This window comes from Callospermophilus lateralis, chromosome 14, assembly GCF_048772815.1.
Source record: "Callospermophilus lateralis isolate mCalLat2 chromosome 14, mCalLat2.hap1, whole genome shotgun sequence".
NCBI lineage: Eukaryota > Metazoa > Chordata > Mammalia > Rodentia > Sciuridae > Callospermophilus > Callospermophilus lateralis.
This window is the reverse complement of record NC_135318.1, coordinates 18,828,386-18,855,405: the sequence shown is the minus strand read 5'-3', so window position 1 is coordinate 18,855,405 and position 27,020 is coordinate 18,828,386. Positions and strand designations below refer to the sequence as shown.

At 46.8% G+C, this 27,020-nt stretch overlaps 1 protein-coding gene and 1 pseudogene across 1 annotated transcript in view; one reads left to right on the top strand and one right to left on the bottom strand.

Moving 5' to 3' along the window:
- The window catches only part of Dtnb (dystrobrevin beta), a 227,110-nt gene extending 202,583 nt beyond the window's left edge, over positions 1 to 24,527 (top strand). The window contains exons 17-21 of the mRNA XM_076833871.2: positions 15,278 to 15,437; positions 16,235 to 16,324; positions 19,269 to 19,322; positions 22,614 to 22,647; positions 24,494 to 24,527. Coding sequence (XP_076689986.2) covers positions 15,278 to 15,437; positions 16,235 to 16,324; positions 19,269 to 19,322; positions 22,614 to 22,618 — 309 coding nt within the window. The 3' untranslated portion in view covers positions 22,619 to 22,647; positions 24,494 to 24,527. The remainder of the gene's footprint in view (positions 1 to 15,277; positions 15,438 to 16,234; positions 16,325 to 19,268; positions 19,323 to 22,613; positions 22,648 to 24,493) is intronic.
- Positions 3,685 to 4,003, bottom strand: LOC143380751 (ATP synthase F(0) complex subunit g, mitochondrial pseudogene; annotated as a pseudogene).
- Positions 24,528 to 27,020: the final 2,493 nt, after the last annotated feature.

The following is a 27,020-nucleotide window of genomic DNA, read 5'->3' as shown; positions in this document are numbered from 1 at the left end:
TCATTTGGGAATTTTCTAATCATTGCTCAATGCCAGCATGTTACAAAGGACCCACTAATGCAACAGCATGCTGAAGAGGACCCTACTGGCAGTGATGTACATGACTGTTGGTGTGTGTACTGGAACCCTGGCTCTCCTGAGTCTAGATCAAACAACATCCCAATTTAATTTGTTCATATTCACTCTAGGAATGTCTCAGGGCTCCATTTTTCCCAGTAACTCAGTACATCATCAAACTTCATTGCTGGATCTCTTGCAGCCAATGAATGAGCTGTCCAAGGCAAGGGGTTGAGCTTATTCATGAAGTTTGTGTTTCCTTAGACACATCATTCTGCATGGCATATCCATGGGAACACGAGGCTCCAAGATGGCAACTTTAGATAGTAGAAGTTATTTAAGGATAGAAGAGGCTGCCACAGAAGTGACCGTAACCCAGGTTCGTAGTGGGGTAATGTAGCTGTCACCCTGAAAATGATGTAATTAGAGGAGCCTTTGGGGGCTGCTAAGAGACTATTGCCCTGCTTAGGACCTACCTCTCTTTTATGTCAGTAGTTGGGGTATCAAGTGGAACCTTGCCCTCACGCCCTCTCTGGTCTCCAAGCCCCAGACAGTCCACAACAACAAAGCAAGCAGGGTTTGGGCTGACGCCCAGAAGTGTGCATTTTTTATCATGGCTCCACCAAATATGCCTCAGAGGAAGGACACTCAGCATTTAGTAACCCATGGCCAACCTACAAGGGCTCCCACAAACCTCATGAAACTCACTTTGTAATTTGAGAGAAAGACCCCCAAAATCACCCTACATGACAACAAATAAGTACCTCCTCTTTTTCCATCAAAGAGATTGTTGGTGCACCCCTTGATGCTAGCATGCCTCACGGTCATTTCCCCTTTCTGATTCCTTTCACCTTTGTTCACCTTTCATCAGGAAGTGATCCAGATTCACATGCTTCTAAAGTCGGGGTTCTCTGGCCCCACTGTGTTCTGACTTAGAAGCTTGACTCTGCTTCTTCCTGAGAGGTGAAGAGTTACCATTCCTTTGTTTATTCAGCAGTGTTTTACCACATGTGCTCAAGGCAACAAGCTTGGGCTTTCAGAGGATGAAAGGATAATATCACCCTCAAGTAGTATGAAAGTAATTTTGCAGCTGACACAGTGCCCTAAATGTAGTAACTCAAGCCTGCTCATGTTTTCCTGAGCCTTCTGCATGACTGCTGCCCTCCTGTGTTTGCAGTGCATGGATGTTCTTTGGTAAGTGTACTGTCTTACATGACTGTCCCACAAACCTTTAGTCTGGGTCCCAGTCCCAGGATATGTACATATGTCCAGAAGTCCAATTGCCCGCCGAGGCTTCTGTCTGCCATGTGTGTTCATTCTTTGGCACCTGTGCTTACTGTAGGCATCTTCAGTTCCTTTTTGGTTTTTTTGTTTTTGTTTTCAAAAAAAAGGAAATACTATTTACAATATCAAAAGTAGACATCTGTATGTCACTCCCCCAAGTTTTTCCCTCAACTTTTTTTTTTTTGCGGGGAACTAGGAATTGAACCCAGGTGCACTCCACCACTGAGTTATAGTCCCAGCCCTTATCACTTTGAGGCAGGGTCTCACTATATTGCTGAGGCTGGCCTCAAACTTGCAATCCCCCTTCCTCAGCCTCCCAAGTGCTGGGATTACAGGTGTGCACTACCATGTCTATCTCACCCCCAAAACTCCCTGAATATCTATGAGGAGTTTGCAGTATGAAGATACAAGGGGAAATGTAATTGGCATCTGTAAAGTGTTTATTATCACTCTCATCAAAGACAAACTAAAAGGTTTCTGTTTTTTTTTTTTTTTTTTTTTTTTTTTTTAGTTGCAGTTGGGCACAATATCTTTATTTTATTTATTTTTATGTGGTGCTGAGGATCAAACCCAGGGCCTTGTACTTGATAGGCTAGTGTTTTACCACTGAGCCATAACCCCAGCCCTAAAAGGTTTTTCATTTACTTTTTTCCCCCAGTGCTAAGGATGGAACCCCAGGACCTCACATACTCTAGGCAAGTGATTTACCTCTGAGCTTCCCCTCCTGCTCCTCGCACCTACTTTTTATTTCCCTTCTGTATTATATTCCTATCTTTCCCTCCCTTAACCAGAATGCACACAAAATATGAAAATTGTGCTCCAAGATCTCCAGGAAAATTCTCTCCACGCCCAACTAGAGAAATTCTCTTTCCATGGAAGAATATTGAACTTCTAGAACACACAAACTCCCCCAGTCTGAATCTCAGCAAAGGATTAACAGAAAAAGATGAGTGAAAGATGCCATCTCTGTTTGGAGCCTGAGAACCTGGAAAAATGAAGAAGTAAAAGGGGGATAGGAGGACCGGGGCTGGCTCAGTGGTAGAGTGCCGAGGCACTGTTTTCTATCTGGCATCAAATAAAAATAGAGGTATTGTGTCCATTAAAAAAGGGGGAGGGATATGATCCGGATTAGGAAGCGGAGGTTGATCTGACTTGAGGCATATTAGGTTATGTAGAATAGACAGGCAGTGAGAGTGCATGCTGCGCACTCCTGCGCTGTAGAGATGGCTGAGTCCTTCAGTATCTTTATTATTATATATTATTAGTAACTTAAAATGATAGGAAATTTGCTATTTATTAATTGCTTCCTCACTTCAAAATTTAGCTCATGTCTTTAGCCAGGAAACTACTAACTTTAGCTCCTAGTTTAACAGGAAACTAAGAGAGAATCTAGAATTCTCTCAGACCTGTGGCCACGTCTGACAAATATGCAGGAGTCTATCCTTGGCCTTGAAGATTCTAACTAAATCTGAGACTACTGGTAGTTTCCCTTCCTTCCACAGCAGCTCACTGCCTAGAAGGAAAGCCCAGGACAGGACTGGGGGTGTAATTCAGGGCCTGGCATGGGCAAGGCCTGGGCCTGATCCTGGGCAACACAACAACAACACAGCACAACAACTGCGTGGATCAGCTTCTGCAGGACGGCATGACTCTGAGTCATCTCCAGGCAGGTTTTTCTCCTTGGCATGGCTGACCATAACTCTGGGGCCAGATAACTCTTTTGTGAGGAGCTGTCCTGGACATGGCAGGATGTTTAGCAGCAACCTTAAACTCACCCACTAAGTGCCCCCACCCTCAGGCCCTCAGCTGGTTAAACTGCCCCAGTTAAGGAGCCCTGCACTGAACCCAGAGCATCTCTCTGTGAGCCTCCGGGACACTCAGAATCCCCATTCTGATACTTGGGTTTGGCATGAATATGAAGAGATTTTTGGTCTCCTTCCCCACAGGTCACTCCACTGTCCATTTGTGTGGGGTATTTATAATTATCCTCATCAGCCTGTGAAGTAGATATCATCCCCATTGTCAGATGAAGCATCTCCGGTGCTGAGAGGTTAAGTTGCCCAAGGGCACACAGCTAGTAAATGGAATCCAGACTAGGTCCACCTAATGGCAAAGCCTGGACTGCAACCACCACATTATATAAACAGGCACTCAACAAAGAGTGGAGTGTTTTGGAGAAGATGCCATACTCCACCACATAGGTTTGTAAGATGCAGTTAAATTTGACTCACTGAATTTTTTTTTCTGACACATCTGATTTTATTCAGATAGCAGTCTAATCATACATGGTCCAAGAAAACCCAAACAATAAATCAAATAAAATCAGATGTTACAGATTAGTCTTCAAACCTTATAGCCAATGATGCCATGCTTGGCTATGCTCTCTCCAATATAAAACCACATCCACACTTCAGTATCCAGCACAGCTTCCTTAACTGTGAGCTGTTTGAAGCTACCAGTTTGAGCACTGTTGTCTGTTTTTTGTTGTTGTTGTTTGTTTTTTCAGGCTCTTGAGTAGTGTTAGGGATCTCAGCAGGGGTTGGAGGAAGAGCTCAACCTTGGCAAAATGCCAATATATGGCCAGTTGAGGGTTTGAGTAAGTCACAGCAGCATTCACCAGTGCGAGGGCCTTCTCTGAGTGGTTACACACAAACTGGGCCATGGTCCTAGGGCAGAAGGTCCATTGCCCCAAAAGACCTGCTGAATGTCACCCCCTAGAAGGACCCACCACTAACTCACCGAATTTTAAAATACCACTGCTGCTGGTCTGGTAACTGACCAATGTGTTGAATGAGGACCACACATTCCTGGAGCCTATGTTAGTATTTGTTTATAATATGGAATCTTCGTGTTTGATTTTCATTTTTTAGAGATTTTTCTCTTGGTGAAGTCCCTGATCATTTGGCTGAGAACTGGCTTTGAAATAAAGCAGTAAGGACTAATAGGGAGACCAAATCCAAATAGTACTGGGCATCCCAGAGAAACAAATAGAGTAATGCTAGTGTTGGGATTTATGAGCTTCCCTAGCTGAAAGTTCAAATTTAAACTTCCTTTTGAACTTTGGGCTTATGGCAAATTTTAATAGGTTGTTCTTTGTCCCAGAAATTAAGTATGGCATCTCTCTTCACTAAGAAAGTTAAGTCAACACCTTACCTCCCACCCCTTTTATAATATGGAATCTTAGTGTTTGATATTCCTTTTATAGAGATTTTTCTCTTGGTGAAGTCCCTGATCATTTGGCCGAGAACTGATCTTCTATATAATTTATTGTGGCTTCAGCAGATACAGTCGTGTGTTGAGAACCATTACCTTCTGTCATTGCCAACACTGTCAGTCCTGGGACACCAGCAAGCCACCACAGAGAGTGAGGTCATGAGAGAGCTCTGAGTTTCCTGATGTGATACAGGAAAAGCCGGTGGCAGCCCTCTGCAGAGGGACCTCACCCTTCTAACAGACACCTGTGCATTGACAGTGGTGAGAGCTCAGAGATGTGAGGCTCTCTTCAGCCCCATCTGGGGTGTTTAGGAGCCAGGTTCATCTTCCACAGACTCTGCTGACACAAGCTCACAGTTGACACCTTGCTAAGACAACTCTGCAGGTGCCTTCTTTCTTGTCGCCTCCTATTGTCTGTGGCTCCTGTCTCCAGCCCTTACTCCCAGCAGTCTGAACTCTTGTCAGGTGAGGCAATTATTTCTCATCTTGCAGCAGGACATGCAGTGCGGCAGCAGATAACCTGTCCCCTTGCTCCTGCTCCTCCCACAGCTGACGAGGCAGCTGGATCCCCCAAGATACGGCTCCCCGCCAGCATGGCTGGCAACAGTGTGTGGTGCTCTCACCTCTTCTTGCCGAAGAAAGTGTTCAAAGTCTGTTCTTTGTCCATCCCAGTTCTTCATACGGTCGTGTTTGCTTTGCCTAAACTTCAGACTTGCGACTTCTTTCTCCCAACATCATTTTTTGCTTTTCTGAGAGGACCTCTAAAAATAGGCGATACAGAAGCCAGTTTGTTTAATTTAAATACACTGCAGCAAAATGGAGGTAATTGTCCACACAGGCCATCTGCTCCCTGGCAGGTATCCATGTGTCAGAGAGAAAGATGGAGACTGATGTGTCCTCCGTCCTGTTGCCATGTTAACAGCCAGGCTGAGAGTTTTTGATGCTGCCCCGTAGAGAACTTAACTCTCAACAGCAGGCTTTTGCCACTACCTCTTGTCTGGGATTGGTCACTTGAGTATAATGTGTACCAAGGAGACAAAATTCTTACCTGTTCTATGAGGGAGCAGAAGGAAAGGAAGTTCTATTTATGGAGCCCCTACTATGTGCCAGGCCAAGAGCTGTGCCATATCATTTTCCTGCTAAAGATAGCATCTTCTCTGCGTGCATCTGGCCTTCTGGCCAACTCTTTCTGCCTCAGCAGGTGAGTCCCTCTCTGTGCTCAGATGAGGGCTAGGGAGGCAACACTGTCCTCAGCTCACCTTCTCTGGCATTCTTTGTATCTGTTTTGGCTCCACTGTTAGATCTGTGTTCTAGATAAGGCTGTAAGTCATAGTCCCTATGTTCTCCTTTCACACATGTCTTGCTCTTACTGGGAATTTATTTGTTTGTTTGTTTGTTTATTGTACTGGGAATTAAACTCAGGGGTGCTTTGCCACTGAGCTGAGTCCCCAGCCATTTTTATATTTTTTATTTTGAGAAAGGGTTTTGCTAAGTTGATTAAGGCCTTGCTAAGGTGCTGAGGCTGGCCTTGTACTTGGTATCCTCCTGCCTCAGCCTCTCAAGTCACTAGAATTATAGGCATGTGCCACCATGCTCAGCTCTGGAAATGAAATTGACTTATAAAATCATGGTTAGCTTCAGCTGGGCACTGTGGCACACACCTGTAATCCTCGCAGCCCAGAAGGCTAAGGCAGAGGATTGAGAGTTCAAAGCCAGCAAAAATGAGGTGATAAGCAACTCAGTGACACCCTGTCTCTAAATAAATTACAAAACAGGGCTGGGGATCTGGCTTAGTGTTTAGGTACCCCTGAGTTAAATCCCTGGTACCCTCCCCCAGCATCCCCCGCAAAAAAGAAAGAAAATCATAGTTGGCTTCAGCAGTAAGAAGTCTTGGTTGGTTCATATTCCTTCTGGCCTGAGAAACCTGGTGCTGTGTCTGGCATGGTGGCCCAGGCCTATAATCCCAGCAACATAGTAAGACTCTGTCTCAAAATCAGAAGGGCTGAATATGTAGCTCAGAGGTAAAACACCCCTGGTTTCCATCCCCAGTACTGAGAGGGGGGTGGGAAGGAAGGTGGGACTGTGACCTGTATGCTTAGGTTTCTCCTAGCAGTTGAGGTCATTAGAAGATCTGTGCACCCTCTTAGTCTTTCTACTGATTTGTTTGTGACCTTGTCAGTCTCTAGGTCTCAGTCTCCTCAAATAAAAAATGAACATCGACCTAAGACAGGCTATTTTCCTGTGGTCATGAACCTCTAAAATTGAAAGCATAATTTCTAAGTACTGTTTTTGGAATGTGATCCACGCCTTTCTCAGGTTCTCAGAGTCTTTGCTGATTTGAAAAGTGAAGAGCCAGCAGCCCAGGGAGTTATAGAGATTGCAGTGCATCTCTGCTGTACTTTCCCAGCAGAATTGTTTTCCACTCTAAGGGACCTCTGTATTCAGAGAACCTGAGTTACAGGACGTGTATTGTGTTTAGTCTTAGAACTAAACACAATAGCGTCCTGTAACTCAAGTTCTCTGAAGAACTGGGATTACAGTACTACCCTGTGTGTACTCAGGCCTTAGTTATAGGTGGCATTACAACAAGATTCCACTGTCCTGTGTCAGGAAATCTTAAAACCCTGAGTGGCGTGCTGCAGCGCTTCCCTGCTTCACCAGGCTGATGCCCCCTCTTGACAGCTGCAACCCAGAATCACTCAGTGCTTTCCTGCCTACCATTCCCTTGAGCCACCTGACTCATTCCTCCACCATACAGATTTCTGTGTGATTTTCAGGTTTCCCATAATCTCAGTGCCTACGGTGAGGTGCACAACCCGGCCTTCCACTCTGCCACTTATTCTGGGTTCCTTTGCCTTGAGCTGAGCACTTGGCAGTCTCCATGGAGAAGGCCTGCCTCTCCAGCATAAAGACCCGTCTGTGCTTCTGAGGCAAGGTGCAGTTGCACATTGTGGCCCGTGCTTTTTGGGTGGGCAGAGAGTTAACAGACGTACCAGATTTCTGGGTGAGGGTCAGCATGTTGCGGGGGCTGCTCTGCACTGCAGGCGCAGTGTCAAACTGTGTGCCATACGCTCCAGCTTGTGCTTATGTAATTAGAAGGACCTGTCTCATACTGTCTTGTGGAGAGAGATGGTCCCTTTTCTGCATAATGCCTGCTCCCTGCACCTTCTCATCTACTGCATTTGCAAGAGGCCTCAGTGAGTAGCATCTCTGGTATTGATTCCTTTCATGAGGAAGGTATAGGTTGCAAGTAGAATATGTCATCATGTGACCATGAAATGGCTGTGGAGCACTCAAAAGCATGTCCTTCACTTACAGAGTGATTCCAGCTGAAGCCAAAAGCAGAGCTCCATTGACATTTCTGAGATGATATAATTTGGTGAAAATGATAGGTCAAGGAATGTTCTATCTGAAAAAGACCTCAAGAGTCAGTTAGCTGATCTCCCTCAGTTTACAAACCAGCAGATTGAGCCCCAGGAATGGTAAGGTATATTTGCTACACAGTAAAGAAAAGAAGCCAGGGCTTCTGTGTTGTTGAAGTGCTCTTCCTCCCTCAACATTCATCTAAGGCAGTGGGAACATCTAGGCTTGCCCCTTAGAGCCTGCAATTCCCCCTCTTCTTTGGAAAGCAGAGAAATGCCCCTGGGTCCTGGTAATTATTGACAAAGTAAAGAGGTTGAGACCTTCAGTGTCAGGACAGACTAACATATTCAGATCCCTAGCTTATTCTCATTAGGAAAATGTTTTCCTGATTATCAATCCCTGCCTCTCTCCTCATCTGTAGGCATCTTTCTTGGGGTCTTTGGCCTGTCATGAGGGCTTCTGGTCCTGGTCTCACATCCCTGCATCTGTCCTTTCTCTCGCTATCAATCAAATGTCCATCACATACAACTGACCTGCTGATGTTTTTTTCTAATCAACCCTAGTGCATGTATTACCTTGTTTTTTCTTTTTTTTTCTTTAGTTCTCAGCGGATACAACATCTTTGTTTGTATGTGGTGCTGAGGATCGAACCCGGGCTGCACACATGCCAGGCGAGCGCACTACTGCTTGAGCCACATCCCCAGCCCCTCTTTTTTTATTTTTTATTTTTATTTTTGACACAGTATCTTGCTAAGTCCCTGAGACTGCGTCAACCTCCCAAGTGGCTGGGATTGTAGACATCTGCCATAGCTCCCAGCTAGTGTATACATTATCTATTGCTACATAAAAAATTACCCCAAAACCTAGAGACTTAGAAAAACAAATGCTGTTTATGGCACAGCCTCTGTGGGCCAGGAACCCAGGTGCAATTTCCTGGTCCTTCAGCTCAGACCCTCTCACAAGGCTGCAGTTAGCATGTGGGCCAAGGCTGTAGTCAGTTCAAGGCTCAACAGCTCATGTGGTTGTTGGCAGGTTCAGTTCGTCATGGTTTGTTGAAGTGAAGGCCTCCATTCAGTAATGGCTGATGGACAGAAGCCACCCTCAGTGCTTCTCCATGGGGTCACTCACAGGATGGCAGCTGACCTCACCAGAGCAAGCAAGCAGGAGAATGTGAGCAATACAGTCACATTCATTTATAACCTCATCTCAGAAGTGGCATCCCCTTTGTCTGATTCATTAGAAGCAAGTCACTAAGTCCAGCCCACACTCCAGGAGAGGGAATAAGATCAGGATGTGAATGGAGGGGATCATTTGGGGCCATCAGATGTCTGGCTACCACATTTCGTTATCTAGTTAGTATTTCATGTAAGGATTTACTGGTGGCTATAGATTTATTACTTCCTGGAGATTATTGCCTACTCTGGCTACTTTCCCACTTTCCATTACAGAAGAAAAAGGGTCAGAAACTTGATGCTCCTCATTGTCACTTAACAAGTATTTATTAAGCATTTACTTGTGCTGAGCACAATGATGCCAAGAATGAAATTTAAGAAGCGAGATAGGGCTGGGACAGAAGCGCAGGGCGCAGTAGGAGCATCTCAGACAGATGCAGCCTCATCCTAGAGGAGGGGGCAGCCTCACTGCCACTTGGAGGACCATCTGGAGCAGGTTAGTGCCAAGCTGAATAGTGCTCCTGGCAGAGAACTCAAGTAAGGGCCTGAGGGCAAGAGAGAGGGCACAGCCCTTTCAACAGGTTGAAAGAAGTGTCTAGCTTTTTTTATCAAAATCAGCCAGTAACAGAGTCCATTGGCACCCCTGCACCCATGTATTCCTCATCCAGGACCAACTTCGCCTCTAGGCTTCCTGACCCTCAGCTTTGAACCTGGTCAGAACAGGTACATATTGGTGGACGGGACCTTGTCTCTTTGACCCACCCAGGATACTGAAGTGGCATTACTCTGCCCAAACCATCATCTGCATGGTCCCCTAGCAGCTCTGTCCTGGCACTGTTTATTCCAGTAAGATCCTAAAGCCAGTGGCTGGGGTTGCGAGACCTACGGGGAAATGTTTCTCAGTAACCTTAGCTTTGCTCTGTCAACTGCTCTGAACAAAGACAACTTCAAGGGTCTGTTTTTTCTCGGCTTCAGAAGGCACATGCTAGGCAATAATCCCAGAAAAAGGTCTGATGATGTTCACACTGAAAAGAGACAGTAGATGTCACTTCCTGGAGCAAGAGTCCCAACCACATGTTGCTGCCCACTTCTTGTCCCATTCCCTGTCATCACTCTCATGAAAATATTTGTAGAGGTTCAGTTTCATGTTACTAAAAAGAAGCAGTGTGTCCATCTTGGGGCTTGTGACTCTGACAATGGAGCCTCAGGTCCAACGTCTGGCCCAAAACATATGGGGGAAATTTGTAAGGACTTAACATATGCTTCATGCTGGGTTAGCCCTCTGAGGGGACAACATATAACTGTCACACAGCAAAGTGAGTTTGAATTTCACAGACCAATTTTTTCTTTAACTGGGTCTAATTTCCATCTCAAGTTCTCGTTCTGTCTGAACTGGACACTTAATCCAGGCATTTCCAGGCTAGCTCTTCATGAAGCCAGTCACTCAGAGATGCTCATCCCCCACCCCTGCACCTAAGGGTGATGCTCAGCCTCAGGGACTTAAACTGTGGTGCTGTGACCTCAGCAGAGAGACGTCAGCGTTTTCAACTTGATGGGTGCTAAGACCTGGACCATGGGTGGTTGGGTCATGTCCTTGGTTGCAGGGAGGTGTAATTCTCTCAGGCAGTACCAAGAGCTCTGACAATACATCTGAACTCCCAGGCTCCCTGGCTCCCACAGTCCACAAGTGGCCACTTCAAGGGTCTAATCCCTCTCTGAGGTAAGAGACCACTAGGCTCACCATCTACACAGTTACCACCAACTTTTTGTTAGTCTGTGGGAAAACCACCAGAGCTAGGGAGCCTGGGACCCTGGAGTGGAGCTCTGCCAGTGTCCACCCATTTTCTGCCAGCTCACGACTCTCTACGTCAGACTTGGTTGCCTTCTGTACAGATGCTCTTCCGGCCCTCCCTCACTCAGTGTGGACTGGGGCTGAACCTGCCAGGTCTGGCTGTGTGCACTTCCCAGCTCTGTCTTATGCCCAGAGGGCAGCACCTTTAAATCTTAGAGTCATGAATTTTGTTCATTATTATTTGCCCCATCTCCTATAAAAATAGCCCCAAAATAGGGGGTGATGGTGATCATAGGATAAAAGGTGTAGAGGAAGTACCAAAAGTGCAGTGATTAGTATAGGATAATATTAACTAGCTAAACAGGATTTGTGAACCACTTTTTAAGAAAAGATAACATAACCTGAAAAAGTCATAAAAATGTTTTAGAACCACTGATAAAAATAGAAGAGAATACTTTAATTGTCAGTGGAAAATGATTATAAAAGTTAATAGTAAAATACTTGACATAGGAAAAAAAGGTATTCCATAATATCCCATAGTATAGATACATGGCATTGTTAATCCATTCATGAGTGAATGGTCATTGGAGTTGTTTCTCCTTTTTGGCTATTAAATTGTTGCAAATAAATATTTGGTTCTATTTTCAGTGGACCCATTCTCATTTCTCTTGGGCAATACTCAGGAGCAGAATTTGCTGGGTTAGGAAACTGCTGAGACGTTTTCCACAGTAGACACACCCTTTACAGTCTCATTGACAGGGTCCAGGGTGTCAGCCTCCTTGTCACTCTTTTGGGTTGTAGCTATTTTGGTGGGCATTAAGTGGTGTTGCATTGTGACTTAAGTTTCTATTTCCCTCATGATTTCTCTTGGCTGCACATTTCTCATGTGATCATCAGCCTGTTTGCACATCTTCTTTGGTGAAATATCCGTTTGAATTTTCGCCTCTTTTGAAACATGGGTAGTTTGTCTTCTTAGTGAGTTGTAGGAGTTCTTTATATGTTCTGGATACAAGGGTTTTGTTTTGTTTTGTTTTTTGATATAATTTACCAATATTTCCACAATCTGTGTCTTTTTATTTTTCTTAATGGTGTCCTTTTTTTATTATTTCATTGAAATATAATTCACATTCCATAAAATTCACTAGGTTTTTTTAATATTTATTTTTTAGTTATAGTTGGACACAGTACCTTTATTTTAATTTATTTATTTTTATGTGGTGCTAAGGATCAAACCCAGGGCCTTGCCCATGGGGGTGAGGGCTCTTCCACTGAGCCACAACCCCAGCCCCGATTCACTGTTTTAAAGTCTAAAATTCAGCATTTTATAATACATTCACAGAGCTATGCAGCCACCATCATTATCAACACACGCCATCAATCCCAAAGAGAAACCTCATGCCCATTAGCAATCATTCCTCATCCTTTCCAAATCCCCAACCCCAGCCTAGATGACCACTAATCTGCTTTCTATCCCTAAGGATTACCTATTGCATATAAATAGAATCACACCATATATAGCCTTTTGTGACTGGCTTCTTCCACTTAGCAAAATGCTTTCAAGGTTCATCCATGTTGCGGCATGTATCAGTACTTCAATCATTTTTATTATTAAATAATGTTCCGTTGTTTGGATGTAGCTCATTTTATTGAAATCATTCATCAGTTGATGAACATTTGAGTTGTTTCTACTTTTTTTAACTACCCTGAATAATACTGGTGTGAACCTTTGGATGCAGATTTTTATGCAAACATGTTTTCATTTATCTTGGGTATATACCTGGGAGTAGACTTACTGGGTCAGGTGGTATTCAGTGATTAACCTCTTGAGGAACTGCACAGTTTTACATTTCTGCTGTCATTGTATGAGGAGTCCAGTTTCTCCATATCTTTGCCAATACTTGTTATTATCTGTCATTTTAATATAGTCATCTTAGTAGGTAGCTATAATTATAATTATCAGACATTTCCCTAATGTCTAATAATGTTGAGCATCTTTTTGCATGCCTATTGGACATTTATGTATCTTCTATGGAGATACCAGTTTAGATGCTTTGACCATTTTTATTTTATTATTTTTTTGGTGCTGGGGATTGAACCCATGGCCTTGTGCATGTGAGGCAAGCACTCTACCAACTGAGCTATATCCCCAGTCCCTGCTTTGACCATTTTTAAATTAGACTATTTGTCTCTATTATTTAGTTGTAAGTGCTCTTTATATGTGACAGATAGAAGTCCATTATCAGATATATAATTTGCAAAACTTTTCTTCTCTTTTTGTGAATTGTCCTTTCATTTTCTTGATGATCCTTTGAAGCATAAAAGTAATGTTATGATGTTCAGTGTTGATAAATTTTTTTTTTTTTTGTGGCTGTGCTTTTACTGTCATAAATAAAAAGTCATTACCTAATCCAACGTCATAAAGTTTTCACCCACGTTATCTTCTAAGTTTTAGTTTTAGCTCTTGCATCTCACATATAGGTTGTTGATCCATTTTGAGTTGACTTGTCCATATGGTACTAAATGATGTTTTTTAAAGAATAAAATAGTTTTTTAATTATTAAAAGATCATAATTGTAACATTTTTATGAGGCACAGTGTGATATTTGGGTACATTTATACATTGTGTGTTGATCAACTCAGGATATCCATCATCAAAAACATTTTTCCTTTCTTTGTAAAGATAACATTCAAAATCCTCTCTTCCTGCTATTTTGGCAAAAAAAAAAAAAAAAAAAAAAAAGATTTTTGAGCTGAGGATGAAGCCAGTGATTATAACGCTTGCCTAGAGTGCATGAGGCCCTGGTTTTAATCCTCAGCTCCACCAAAAAAGAAAACAGTTTTAGATTCTTGATAAACACCTCCCCCAGACCCACCACCCAGTGCTAGGGATTGAACCCAGCACTTCTTGCACGCTTGGCAAGTGCTCTACCTCTTGCTGCCTGCCCAGCTCCTATCTATCTATTCTTTTACATATCATGGTTTTGGTATCATATCTAAGAAATCTTTGCCTTAACCCTAGGTCATAAGATTTTTCTTATATTGTGTTTGAGAAATTTTGTACTTTTCACTCTTACAGATACTGTGTTCTGTTTTATTTATTTTTTTTAATCTGGCCTGAGGTAGGGTCTAAGTTCATTTATTTATATCATGGGTAGATCTCAGAGTAAACTAAGGGATAAAAGCAACTTTCAAAGTGATATTTTCAGTACAATTTCATTCATAAAAATTTTAAATCATGAAGCTATTGTATATTCTTCATAGTTACATGTGTGCACATAGATAAAAATTTCACAGCAGAATTTCTGATAATAGTCACCTCTGGGGGAAAAAAATAGTCACCTCTGTAGGGATAAGAGGAAGGAACTGGGCTTGGAAAAAAATGATAGTAAAAGGAGTCTTGAGAGAAACAAATTTGACACAACATTAACAATTATTCATTTGTATTTCTCAAAATCAAACACACACACACACACACACACACACACACACACACACACGATTCAAATTCAGAAAGGTAGAGAATAAGCCATGGCTTCGGTTCGGTGCCCACTCTCTGCTGTGCTGGGAGGTGCCGTCCTGGCAGTCGGCCAGCCTCAGTGGTCTGTGGTGATATGGGGCTTCTGAGCTGGACCCCCCAGGACAGTGGTCTCTATTTGAACTCATTCTCACATTCAGCTTGTATTTTCCCAGTCCTGCTTCTACAGTCGACCTGCCACACCCAGTCTCCTGGCTCCCGAGGGCCCAGGCTCATTGAGCTGCTTTGAACTCGTCCTTTGCTCTTTTCATTTGTTTTACCCCATTGCTCCAAGCTCCCTCTAAAACTATGACACATAAAGCCCACCTGCTTAACATGCGTCTGTTCTCTCCATTATGTGTCCATTCTTTCAGACCTGGGGTGCGGGGTTGGGGCCCCTGGAGTCCAGGAGCTTATTCTGACTTCTGCCTCTGCCCAGCTGTGCAGCCTCACACTCTTTGCATCTAAAAGTTGATATAAACAGATGTCATTCTACCCATGAGTTGTTGGAGAATCCGGTGAGAATGAGTATGTGGATGTGTTTGCAAACAAGAGGATATCTGTATGTTGTTTCTTCCTGGTGTTGTCAACCCCTCCCAAATCCTTGACCACACTATCCTGCCCAGCCTGTCTACCTGAAGGCTCCTGTCTGTCCCTGCTGGCCTTTCCCCCAACATTCTCAGTCCGTTCTTACTGCAATCTCCCTTTCTTCCCTGTTCCCTTTCCTTTCCCTCGTCTCCCTCGTCATGGAGGCAGTGTGACTCCATCCATTCAAATAGGATCATGCCCCAGCAGACTGTTGGCTGGCTCAGGCTGAGTACTTCCCCCTTCCTCAAAGAAGTTGGACTCTTGAGATGACATATTTTATCTTTGATCTCCCAGGCTCAGGCCACAGGATCGCCACATACATCGCCCACTCACGCAGGCAGCCGTCCCATGCCCATGCCTGTCCGTTCTGCATCTGCCGGGTCCACCCCCACCCATGGCCCACAGGACTCTCTGAGCGGGGTTGGGGGAGACGTGCAGGAGGCCTTCGCCCAAGGTGAGTTTCCAGGCCCAAGTGTAATGGGGAGCTGAAGGGGTTGGGAGCATGTATAAGATTCCTGCTGAGATTTTTCCAGTTATTTTCCTTTTGTGCTCTTGCTGTCTTAGCTGTAGATATCAGATTGACAGTATAAATAAATCAGGTTCATACTGGCCCCTTAGGAGATGAGCCATTCTTCTGCAGGAGCCCTGTCTGCCTTCAGGTGTGTGCAGAACAGGCCCCTAGGGTTCTGTGTTCTTGTTCTGGGTTGAGAAGGTACTGTGCTCTCCAGGCTGGACCTTCTTCAGAGGAATTAGATGGAATAATCCACAGTCATACAGTTGGCCCAGAAGGTCCTTAGGACTAGCAAACACGGGAAGTGTGGTTCTCTAAAGGGAACCTGGTTAACGGCACAGTGAGCATGGAATTGCCACAACCATCTGAGGATCCAGGGACCCAAGGTTTCAAGTGGTTGGGAAGGAAGTCTTGAGGGAGCTGGGGCTAGGAGTTTGGAGGGGGGTGTTGTGGAGTAGAGCCGCCTCTGAGGCTGAGCACCTCGATGGGAACCTGACTTTTCTCACTGTATGGTGTCTGAAGCATGGACTTGACCAGATCCTGACTTCCAGGTAGAGAGGACAGGGAGTGGGAACAGCGGACTTCCGACGCGCCTGGGAGGAAGCGGAGCGGCTGTGGCCCCATCTCCCCTTAGCTATTCTGCACCTGTGTCCTAGGGCCTACAAACTCAGGCATCTGCTTGGCTCCCTCTTCTCCATGCCCACCACCCTGGCATTGCCATCTGCTCTGACTCTCCTCAGGTACGAGGAGAAACCTCCGCAATGACCTGCTGGTGGCTGCTGACTCCATCACCAACACCATGTCATCCCTGGTGAAGGAGCTCCATTCAGGTGAAGCCCAGAGCTCCCACCACTCCCACCCTCTGCCCCCCCCCAACACTGCCTCGCCACAGAAGGTCACCACTCACACCCCCCTGGTTTCACCACTTGGTTTTGCCTTCTAGGACCGTGCAGAATCTTCACCCAGCGCACCTCCCTCCCACATGTGGTCACAGCGGGACAGTTACACGTTTAGGTTTATCCTAAGATACCTGGTGAAGCAAATGTAGTTCTCAATTTAACGAAATTCAGCTCTTAGTGCAGCCAGCCCCCCACCCCACCCCACCGCTCTCCTACGTGCACCTTTGTCCACAGCAGCTCTTTCCCTAGGCCCTGTCGCCAGCTCCTCCTGAACCCGTCCTGATGTCGGCAGCCAAGGCAGCCACTAGCGCTGGGCCCTCCAGCTGCCTTTCTGCTCTCTTACTTGATTTTGAAACCCTTTCCTCTCCTTTCGTCCGTGACCAGGCTGATTTCACCTGAAGTTCGAGACCTGCTGCTTCCTCTGCTCCTCATGTTTGGTCTTTTCTGACTTCTTTCTCCGTCTCTCCATCACCCGGCCACTGCGGTGACTTTCCAGAGACCTCTGCCTCATGGCTTTCCCCCTTACATAAAACCCAGGAAAGAAAGAGAAAATAAAAGGCTTCTCACGTATCATCATACCTCCAAGTGTCCCCTCGACTCCATCAGTGACGTAGCCGCCCAACACTTGTGAATTTTCCAGCGGTGGGATCCCTATGTGTCATGTTAAGCAAGTGGGCTCCCTTCCTGAGGGCTGGGGGTCCCTCACGACGAGGGCCTTCCTCTGTCCCTTTTCATCTAACGTAGTGCTTGTAAGTACCTGGCAGTAATTTAGCAGCGTTATTAAATAAAAAATAGGAAGGAGTTCTTCCTCCATGGACTATTCAGACCCTGTAGGGGAGGCAAGCCCAGGGTGTTTCCAGGCCTTGGCAAGGGAACTTTATGGTGCCCCTGTCCCCATCTAGTCCTGTTTCTCATGCCTAGTGAAACAAAACCCCCTGCACACACACACATAAGCAGGGGAGGTGGTGGCCTTCAGAGATGACTTCACAGCTGATTAGAAGATCCCTTCCTTAATATAGTTCCAGCAGTGGCCAGAAATCCCACTTACAGAGGGAATTTCAGCCATGGAGATGAACTGTACTTGTTCCTTTGGGCTTCTTGTTAAGATTTATGCAAAATAAGTTGCTCTTGTGCTCATCCACTAGGGTGAGAGTGCGATTAACTGAGGGTAATTGGACATCAGTAAACATAAAGCACCCAGAGACCAAATAGTGTCACAGAGATGAGGTGTTTACAGGGATAGGTATTCATCTCTTATAATAGCAAAGGATGATTTCAACATGATTATGCAGTGTCATTTGGAAGGTACCTCAGAGATCATATAGTTCAGTACCCTTATTTTAGACATGTGGTGAGTGATTATCAAAAGAGTGATTTGCTGCCAGGCACAATGGCACAAGCCTATAATCCCAGTGACAGGCAGGAGGATCACTAGTTCCAGGTCAGCCTGGGAAACCCAAGGAGACCCCATATCAGAATAAAATAAAAAAGGCTGAGGATACAGCTCAGTGCTAGAGCACTCTTGGTTTCAATCCCTATTACTGCAAAAAAGAAAAAGAGAAGTGATTTGCCTAAAGTCATGCAGCTTGAAGGGACAAAGCTGGTCCAAGAACTCAGGTCTGTAGAATATGAAGCCAGTGTTCTTGCCCCACCCAAAGGCAGGCATCAAACTCAGGGTTCCCCCAGTACCCATTTTTCTCCCCAGCCCTTAAGCCTGTAGATGTGGACTAAATTCATGTGGCACAGTGTGTCCCTTAAAAATGCAGAAGTAAACTCCCTTTACATGCAAAGGTGACAGTTTCTCAATGAATGAAGAGGCTTGCCCAGCACCATCACATTTTTAACCTCTCCTTGATCTTGATTTCACAGGGGTTTATTAGGATCAGAGTAGATATTCAGATTATCTTTTTCACATACTGTATACAGTGCACATATAGAACAGATATCCATAGCTTGTCCTCCTCATCTTTTAAGAATAGTTTCATAAATAGTGGAATGCTAGAATTCAAAGGGGTCTGAGAGGATATTTAATCCAACTTCTGCCCAATATAAAAGTCCTCTGCAGGTTCCCAGTGAACTTTTTTCATGACCAACTCTAGTCACTGGAGAGTTCTTATTGGGGAACCAGAATATGCCTTTCTATAGCTGATTTGTGCTTGTTCCCTCTCTAATGGTACCCAGAATCAGTTCAGTCCCTCCTTTGCAGGTCACCTCCCACGTGTCTGGTGGCAGATAACGTGGCTTCTCCCTTGCTTTCTCTTCTCTAAACAACTCTACCCCTTCCCTCACCTACCTGAATGTAACATGATCTTCACTTTACTGTCCTGTGGTTAAGTTTTCCAAAGCCCCAATTCAAGTGAACACCCAGGGCTGAGCACACTGCTCCATATCATAGGGGGACTGTCCCTACAAAGCATAGGGGATCTGTGACTGTTCTACAGGGGCCCCTGGGAGGGCAACATTAGGTGGCATTAGCTTTGTTCCACAGGGTCAGTTTACACTGTGAAATCATTTTAAGTTTGCTATTAGCTAAAACTTCTAGTTGTTCATTGATTTTGTTTTATAGAAGCCCGTGTTAACCTAGGTGTTCCTCCACTGTGCACTTACATTGTCGCTTTCTTAAACCTGAACCCGAATGCGAGATATCAGATGTATCTCTGGCAGATGTTATCACCTTAGGAAAAACAGGCACTCCCCATCCCCCACCCTGGTCACCAAAGAAGCCAGCAGCAGGGTGGGTGACATCAGACTTGGAGTTCTACACTGTGAGCCTTTAGCCTGAGTTCTTTCCAAGACTCCTAAGTTACTCTGCTCACCTGCCTTCCGTGCTTGCTGTGCGGAAGGGTCACTGTCCTCCTTGGACTTGTTTTCACAGCAGAGGAAGGTGCAGAGGAAGAGGAAGAGAAGATGCAGAATGGGAAAGACAGAGGTAACGGCAGCTCCGCAGGAGCCCTGGCTTTAACAGGGCACCTGAGATGTAGCACCGATGAACATCAGCATCTCCCCTCTGTTTTTGCCCTCCTTTCCCAAAGCCTCCAGCCCCACAGTTCCTCTTACTGCTTCCCACCTGACAGTCAGGCTTTACCTACAGGTAGTCATGTGAGCTGACTGACAGAGCTTCATGGTTTCCTGCTACTGTGGTAGATGGATGGGATACAGGAAATAGATACAGCAATACAGAGAGCATGATCCCTTGCCCTGAGGAGTTGGTAATCAGGCTAGTAAAGCAAGACTAAGATATGGAGACTAAATAGGAGACCAAACAAGCAACAGAAAGTTCATCACAAAACTTAAACATACAATAAGCATTTCTGGAAAGTAAGAGATCATTGTAGGCTGGAATATTGAAAAGTTTTGGGGCTTATTGGAAAAAATAGAAGCCAGGAACAAACAGTGTCAGCAAAGGACATTAATGCCTTCCTAATTTTGTTATCCATAAAACTTATTTGATAACTTGTTATCTGGGAAAAGAGCTGTGCTAAATGATTTTCATATATAATCTCATTTAATCCTTAACATGTGAAATATGTATATAATAACAGCCCCATTTTAGCAGTGAGGAAATAGGCTCTGGAGATTTTGTTCACATAGCCATGGAATGGCAGCACTGGGCTTGAATTGGGTCCTTCTAACTCCAAACTTACTCTTCATCCTTCAATGCTATGCTAATCAGAAAACAAAATTCTCCTGGGACATATGAGAGTTACCTTTTGTTTATGTCATATAGTAACCTGTCTATTGCTGGATTCCTCCAAAACACAAGCCCCCTGAAGCACAGACTTTGTTGGTATTATTTTCCCTGTGCCTAGAACAGCACCTGGCACTTAGCAGGATGTCAGTAAATGATCAGTCTATAGCAGTAAATAGGATGTAATAGAGAGGACCTGGACAGGGGAGAGAACAAAAGTGGTCAGCAAACAACAAAAGTGGTTAGGAGACCAAGATAGTGGGGAAGGGAAGATGAGAAAGGGCCAGCACTGACTCCCAGGTGCCTACTAGGTGCTGCGCCCATTATAACTTCGTCTTCTCACCCGGCTTCACAGCCCCACAAGGAAGAATTCTAGACAAGGTTCAGAAGGGTGCAATAACTGGACAGGTAGAGGGTGGCAGAGCTGGATTTATCCCAGGAATCTCCACCTCCAACCTCCAGGCTTTCACCTGAGCAGAAAAGGTATTGAAGTGGGGAAGTTGCAGGAAGGGCAAGCAGCAGTGAAGTGGGAGCCGCAGTAAGGAAGCCATGGCTGGAGGGCAGCTCCTGGACAGTGGGTTGGGAGCATGCGCCCACGGGGGTGAGCATGATGAGAGAAGAGGTCTTGGGAGACTCAGAGCAAGGAATTTGCCACTGAAGAAACTGAAATTGCCATGGGAGCAACTGGGAGAAGAGGGGAAATAGAGTACAGGGCTGAAACCATCCAGGAGCCAGGGCAGGCCTGGGAGCAAGGGATGTTAGCAAGATGAGTTGGTGCCAATGGCATGGGGCCGCACGGTGGTCAGCAGGATAGCCGCAGTTCAGACGTCCAGATGAGACCTATGTCCCCTGCTAAGAGGAACCAGGCAGGAGAGAAGGGGAGCTACAGAGGGAAATTTCCACTCCCCATCCCAGACACACGCACTCCAATCAAATCCCAGCATTCCTCTGGAATGTTCTTGGCTGAAGGCATAACAGCTGTGGCCTTGGCCTGCCTTCCCATGTGCCCTCCCTGCCCCAGGAACTTTGTCCAGGCCTCTCCCTAGCTTTCCTCCAATTCCCTAAAGTAAACCTAGAGCTATGCCCCAGCCACTGAGGCCTTGCGCCGACTGTGACCCCAGCCCAGAGTTCTGGTTCAGGCCTGAATGTGGGCCACATCTCCCATAGGAATTGGGGACAGCTTCATGAGCCCAGACTTCCTGACTCAGGGACTTTCTGTCTTTGCACCTGACTTACCCTGTCAACACCTCTCTTTCTTTGCCTCTTGTTCACAGTCTCTCCTCTTTCGAAGCTCATACTAGAGTTTCTGTACATCTGTGAGCTCTTCTCGTGAGAATGCCTGCATTTCTATTTCTGTGGTTTTTACATGTCATCCCTGACAGCAAGAGTGTTAAGAGTTGGGGTGAAAGATGGGTAGAGTTTTTTGAAATGTTTGATTCTTAATCTTGCATTGGCCCTAGGATATGTCCGTGTAGCTACAAGTAGCTTTTCTGTGGGTTTTTCTGGGTGGACCTCCCATTCTCTGCCATGATTAAGGCCTGGGGTTTTATTGTAGGCTGACAGCACCAACTGTAGTCACCTGGCTATTAAAGGTCAGTAAGTACCCACCATAAAGGGAAGAGGGAGAATTATTTCCTTTCTTGGGGTTGAAATCATACTGATAATCTAAGTCCAATTTGGTCAGCACCCTGTGAGGCATACAAAAGCCGTGAGAGCCAATTGGGCACCTGTGAAGAATTCAGACCAAGCCAGACTTCCAGCCACATCGACCCCTAGCTCATGTTTCTGCCTGGCTCTTTGGTGACGCTCTGGAGAATGCTTCTGCTCTGCTGGGATGCCCTTCCTATTGTGGGTCCCCTCACTCTGTATAACCAAGACTACATAGATGAGGCATAGACTGACGTCGCTTCTCCCCTATTATGTCAGTAGCCTACTTCATCTCAGCCACTCCAGAGCCTCATTTTATGCTCCTGTGTCCTTCAGAATCCCCTCTCCCGGAACTGCCTTCCCAGGGTTGGTGGCTACCACTCCAGTTTGCACACCAAAGGAACCCTGGTGAATGTCTGGACAGCAGTGGCCCCCTATGAGGTTAGACCCAGGCCCTTTAAGGCCCTGGTCGTGTTTTCCTTCCCCGTAGGAGCAGGAGCGTGATTGGACAATCTAACACAGAGGCATCTGCAAGAGGGAAATACTGCCCTGATCAAAGGTGTTAATTTCCACCTTGCTCACTTCCAGAACCAGATGGGCTTTGCCCCGCAGTGTAACTGCCCCAAGATTTAAGGTGGCGTCCATATTACTGTTTCCCTTCTGTGAAACATTTGTCCTCACTCGGTCTTGTGTCAGATGTGGTTTGCTGACTCTAGATGGTCAGTCTCCCCATTATCAGGCCCTGGTCAGGAAAAGGTAACATGGGAGAGGCAATCCAGAAGCCCCTGGGAAGGGATGGGTCAGGAAAGCCCCCTGGGGGGGGATCCAGGGGCTGAGAAGAGCCTGGGTGTGACCTTGGTGTTGTTTCTGCCCATGCTGCCCCAGGTTAGCCAAGGAGCCAGACACAGAGGACGCTCAGGTGAGTAGGGAGCCTGCAGCCAGCGCAGCCTCCACCTTCCCGCAGCCCCTCCCTCTCCTTGTTTAGCAGCTTCATTTCCTCTTTCTTCAGTTGTGGGTCCCAAGCCAAAGCAATCTTAACAAGCCAAGCTACAATCAGGATTTTCTTGAAAGAGCCCAGGTGTACCTTTCCCTCTTCCCTCAGCCCTGCCAGTGAGCCCACTTTGCCCTGTTTTGCCCAGGTCGTGTTTTCTGTGTGGCCTGGCCCCCAGACAGGTCTGGTGTCATCAGTGCTGCTGGCCGAAGCAGGCACTTTCCTGGGCTGCCTCCACTGCTCCTGTATCCCACAGATACCACACGACAGCCAGAGCACCCCTGGGATCCTATCACCCTGCACTTTCCCCTGGCATAGCCCTGACCCCAGGCACATGTTGGAGCCATGCAGATCACACTGACTACAGAGCAGACCAACCGACTTCCCATACAGCCTGGCCAAGCTGTACCTTCCCACTTCCCCAAAAGAACAAATGAATCAGAGTACACCCACTGCCTTAAGGAATGAATCTCCTATTTTTCCATCTTGAGACCACAACTCACTGTGGTCCCAACTCCAAGATATTGCTGCTTCTGGGTTTGTTCTCTAAAAGGAGGGGAAGAGCCATCCAGGAGGCTTATGAAGGTCAGTGCCAACCTCAGCAAACTAGTGAGACCCTGACTCAAATAATAAGAAGGGCTGGGGATGTAGTTAAGTGGTAGAGCACCCCTGGTTCAATCCCCAGAACTATACCACCACACCATCCCACCCAAAAAAAGGCAGGGGGATCAAAGCGAAGGCCAGCCAGCAGTTCAGGAGAAGAATCCATTCAAGTGGAGCAGCCATGAAACTGCTGTCTACTGTTGAGCTCTTTTCTGCCCTCTCTTCCCCCCCCCCCCTTTTTTTTTTTAATTAGACATCATCATCTTCAGGGCAAAAAAGCCAGGGTCTCAGTCCCAGGATCCTGAAGTTTTCATTAGACCTTTCCAAGTAGTATCACCCTGGAACTGCCTCCAGGCCAGACCCAACCTCTCCCTCCCACCCAGACCAGGTCCCCAGGGGCTGCGTTCCCCACACACACCTCCCTGCAGTTTCAGCCTGCGTGGGTCAGCCGGTGCATGCTGCAGATGCCAGTCCCCAAGCATCTGGTGTTCTCTTGTGCCCTGGAAATGCAGCCACAGGGTCTTGGAGAGCAGAGCAGCTTCTCCCTGAACTTGCCATGCACATGCAGGTGAGGCCCTTCCAAAACAAGCCCGGGCACCACAGCTCCCTGGGGAAGTCAGGAACTGACTGGCCTGCAGGAGCCTGCCAGAGCCCCTCTCCCTGGGGCAGAGGAACTGGAGTAGAAGGGACTGTGCTCTCGTCGCCTGGCCTACCCCCTCTTGATACAGAAGAGGAAACCAAGGCCTACACCAAGGAGCTCAGTGCCACTGTCCTCTTTGACCCACATCAGGAGTTTTGAAAAACCGATGTAGAGATGAAAAGGCTACCAGTTCTGCTCTCTACTGGACAGAGGCTAAGCCTTCCCTCCTGTCTTCCTCAGTGTTAATAGGTGCTTTGGCATCCTCTCTACTTTGCTCAGCCACAATTCTTCCCAAGAAGCAACCCCACTCCAAACCTGTCATTGCGAACCTAGTTCTTCCATGGAAACGTTGCCTGACCCTGTGACATAAGCAATGATTGCAGAAGACCCTAGGCCCCATTAGAGAATCCACTTCACCCCTAGAGCCCCACAGCCCCTCCCTGCAGATGAGCTTGTTCAGAGCAGCTGTTAGCAGTGTTTGCCCCAGGCCAAGTTGGTGTGGGTGACTAATGGTGAGTCTGTCTTGCACAGGCACAGAGGACGTGGCAAGCTGGCACCAACACTACCAAGGCACGGTCTTCCCCCAGAGGCACATTCCTATCCATCTTTCTGCTGCACACCTGGACCCAGCTTGCAGGCTGTCAGACGTCACTCCTCCGCCAGGGAGAGGGGAGCCAAACCGGTGGGAAGTGGGGAGGGCCTGCCTGGAGCAAAGCCGCAGCTGGTGGGCCTTCCCCTGCGCAGCCCTGCATGTACTAGCATCTTCATTACTCCCCTCCGGGCATGGTCTCATCTCTGCATCAGGAGGTTGAAAAGAGAAAAGAAAAGCTCTAAGCCCTTGTGTGTGTGTGACCTGTTGGATCTGGCGTCTGGCCAACACGTGGTACGCGCCCTAGAGTGGAGGCACAAGTTTCCTCCTTACCTTTGACCTTTAAAAACCAACAGGTTCTCTTCCGTCTATGCAAAAGAAAGCTGCAGGCCTTGCTCAGCGCTGTAGACGTTCACACCCTGGCCGCAATGGTAGTGCTAAAAATAGCCGCCTTCCTTTCTTGCACTGCTAAGGCTTCCGCCCCGCAGAGCGAGTTGCTGCGGCTTTGCAGCCAGGAGGCGGGCGGAGAGCCCAGCGCGGGGTGCGGCCACCAGGGGGCGCGCTGCCAGAGGCACAGCCTCTCCCTAGGGCTCTGTGCGGCTCAGGCACACATGATCAAGTCCAATTCCCGGTGATTTTCATTTATATTTTTCTGCTCCCTGGGCTCCAGGATGTTATTTTTAGTAGAGGGGTTGCTATAAATATTTATAAAGGGCAATGACTGGAATGGAGCGAGAGGCCCCACAACTGACTGCCCCCACCACCACCTCTTCAGACCCCTGCCCTGGCTTTGAGGTATGTGCAGAGCCACTGGGCTGGACTTGTGACCACACATGGATAGTGTCCCAAGAGCACCAGCGTAAAGGACCCGTTGGGATAGAACAAAGGGTGGATGTTAACGCCCAGCCTCTCACCTGTCTCTGCCTCATTTATTCCATTTCTAACAGAGGTCAAGGCTGGAGATGTGGAAGTGGGGTGCCTTGCTGGGCCCCGGTTCTTGATGTCCTACTACTAGGTATGAGGGGCATGGGTGCTGCAGCTATCTGAGGGCAAAGAGGAAAAGGAGACGGGAGATGACTCCTGCTCATCTGTGAAAAAGACACCGTTCCTCCAAGCCCCAGTAGGAAGCTCTGCCTCACCCACACTGGGTGGGCAAGCCAAACTGAGGGCCTGAAGAGCTGGCAGGGGCTTGGGTAAAGAAAAGGAAAAAGGTAAAAAGGTTTCCACACTTTCAGGAAAAAGGGGAAAGGCATCCTAACTTGCTGGAAGGCCACAGAGGGGAAGGGTGAACACAAAACATATGGAAAGTTCTGGGGACACTCAGTGCCCACCAGTGTGAGGTTATGCATGAAGATATGACAGTCTCTGAGAGGACACTCTTGGGGGCCTGCTTCCCCCCTATGATCCTGACATCTCACACTATATACCTTTTCCCTGAGAACAGGGTTGAATCCCATCTCCTGACTCCTCATGTGAGCTGCTTCCTTCTTCCAGAGCAGAAAGAGTTAAAGGAACACTCAGACTCAAAACACTAGTGTCTCCAGAGCAGCTGAGTGCTCAGGCCAGCTGAGGTGTGTGTGGTGCATAGGCAGCATCCCCGGGGTCCCTCAGGGCCAATGACCAGTCTGCAGGTTCTCTTGCTCTCTTCCTGTCTCTGGGAAGGAGCAGTGTTTGCCTGTAGGAGAAGCCCAGATCTCCTGAGCACTTACTGCTGACCAGCCCTGGAGGGTAATGAGAGGGTAATGATGGGGTTGAGGATACCCTGATGCCAGTATTTTGGACATCGAACATGCCATTGTTGTATAAATTCTCCGTCACAGTTGATTTCTTTTAGTAGAATATCCACTATTGTCTAATGCCCCGAGGTGCCTCATGGCTTCTTGGCATCTGCTTTCAGGCCAAGATCCACATTGGAAGTTTGGAGCTGGTTTCCTTTCCTCAGCCCTGAACACAGGTGGTCATTCTGATGTAGCAGTACTTTTCTTCTTCATGGCTCCATGGCCATTTAGGAGCCCAATTTAACCCAGGTTGATAATCTTTTGAGAGGCATTTACTGTCAGCATCTCCATGAACCCTGGGGGAGTCAGGCTGTCCTGCAGCACTGGGGGTTGGTGCTGTTTTGTGACTGTGAAGACCCTGAAGAGGAACCAGGTGTATCCTGGGCCTTGGAGAAGCACGACCCCCTGGCAAACCCTGGACCATAAGTCCCAGCCATCCTGAGCTTCTATTTATTGTCACACCTCATCTGCTGATTATGCTTTACCCAATGGCAGGCTCTCTTCTCCCACACCGCTTAATTCCTGTTCCTGGTGCCCACAGTTTCAGAAAGGTGAAGTTGCCATGGCAATGCCTAGAGCCATCTGACTTCAGCTGCACCTCCTGGAAGACAAGGGCTCGTGAAGAGTCACTCTTCATGTCTGGCTTATGGTCTCTGCACTCTAAGGGGCCAGAAGCTTGGTAGGTGGCCTG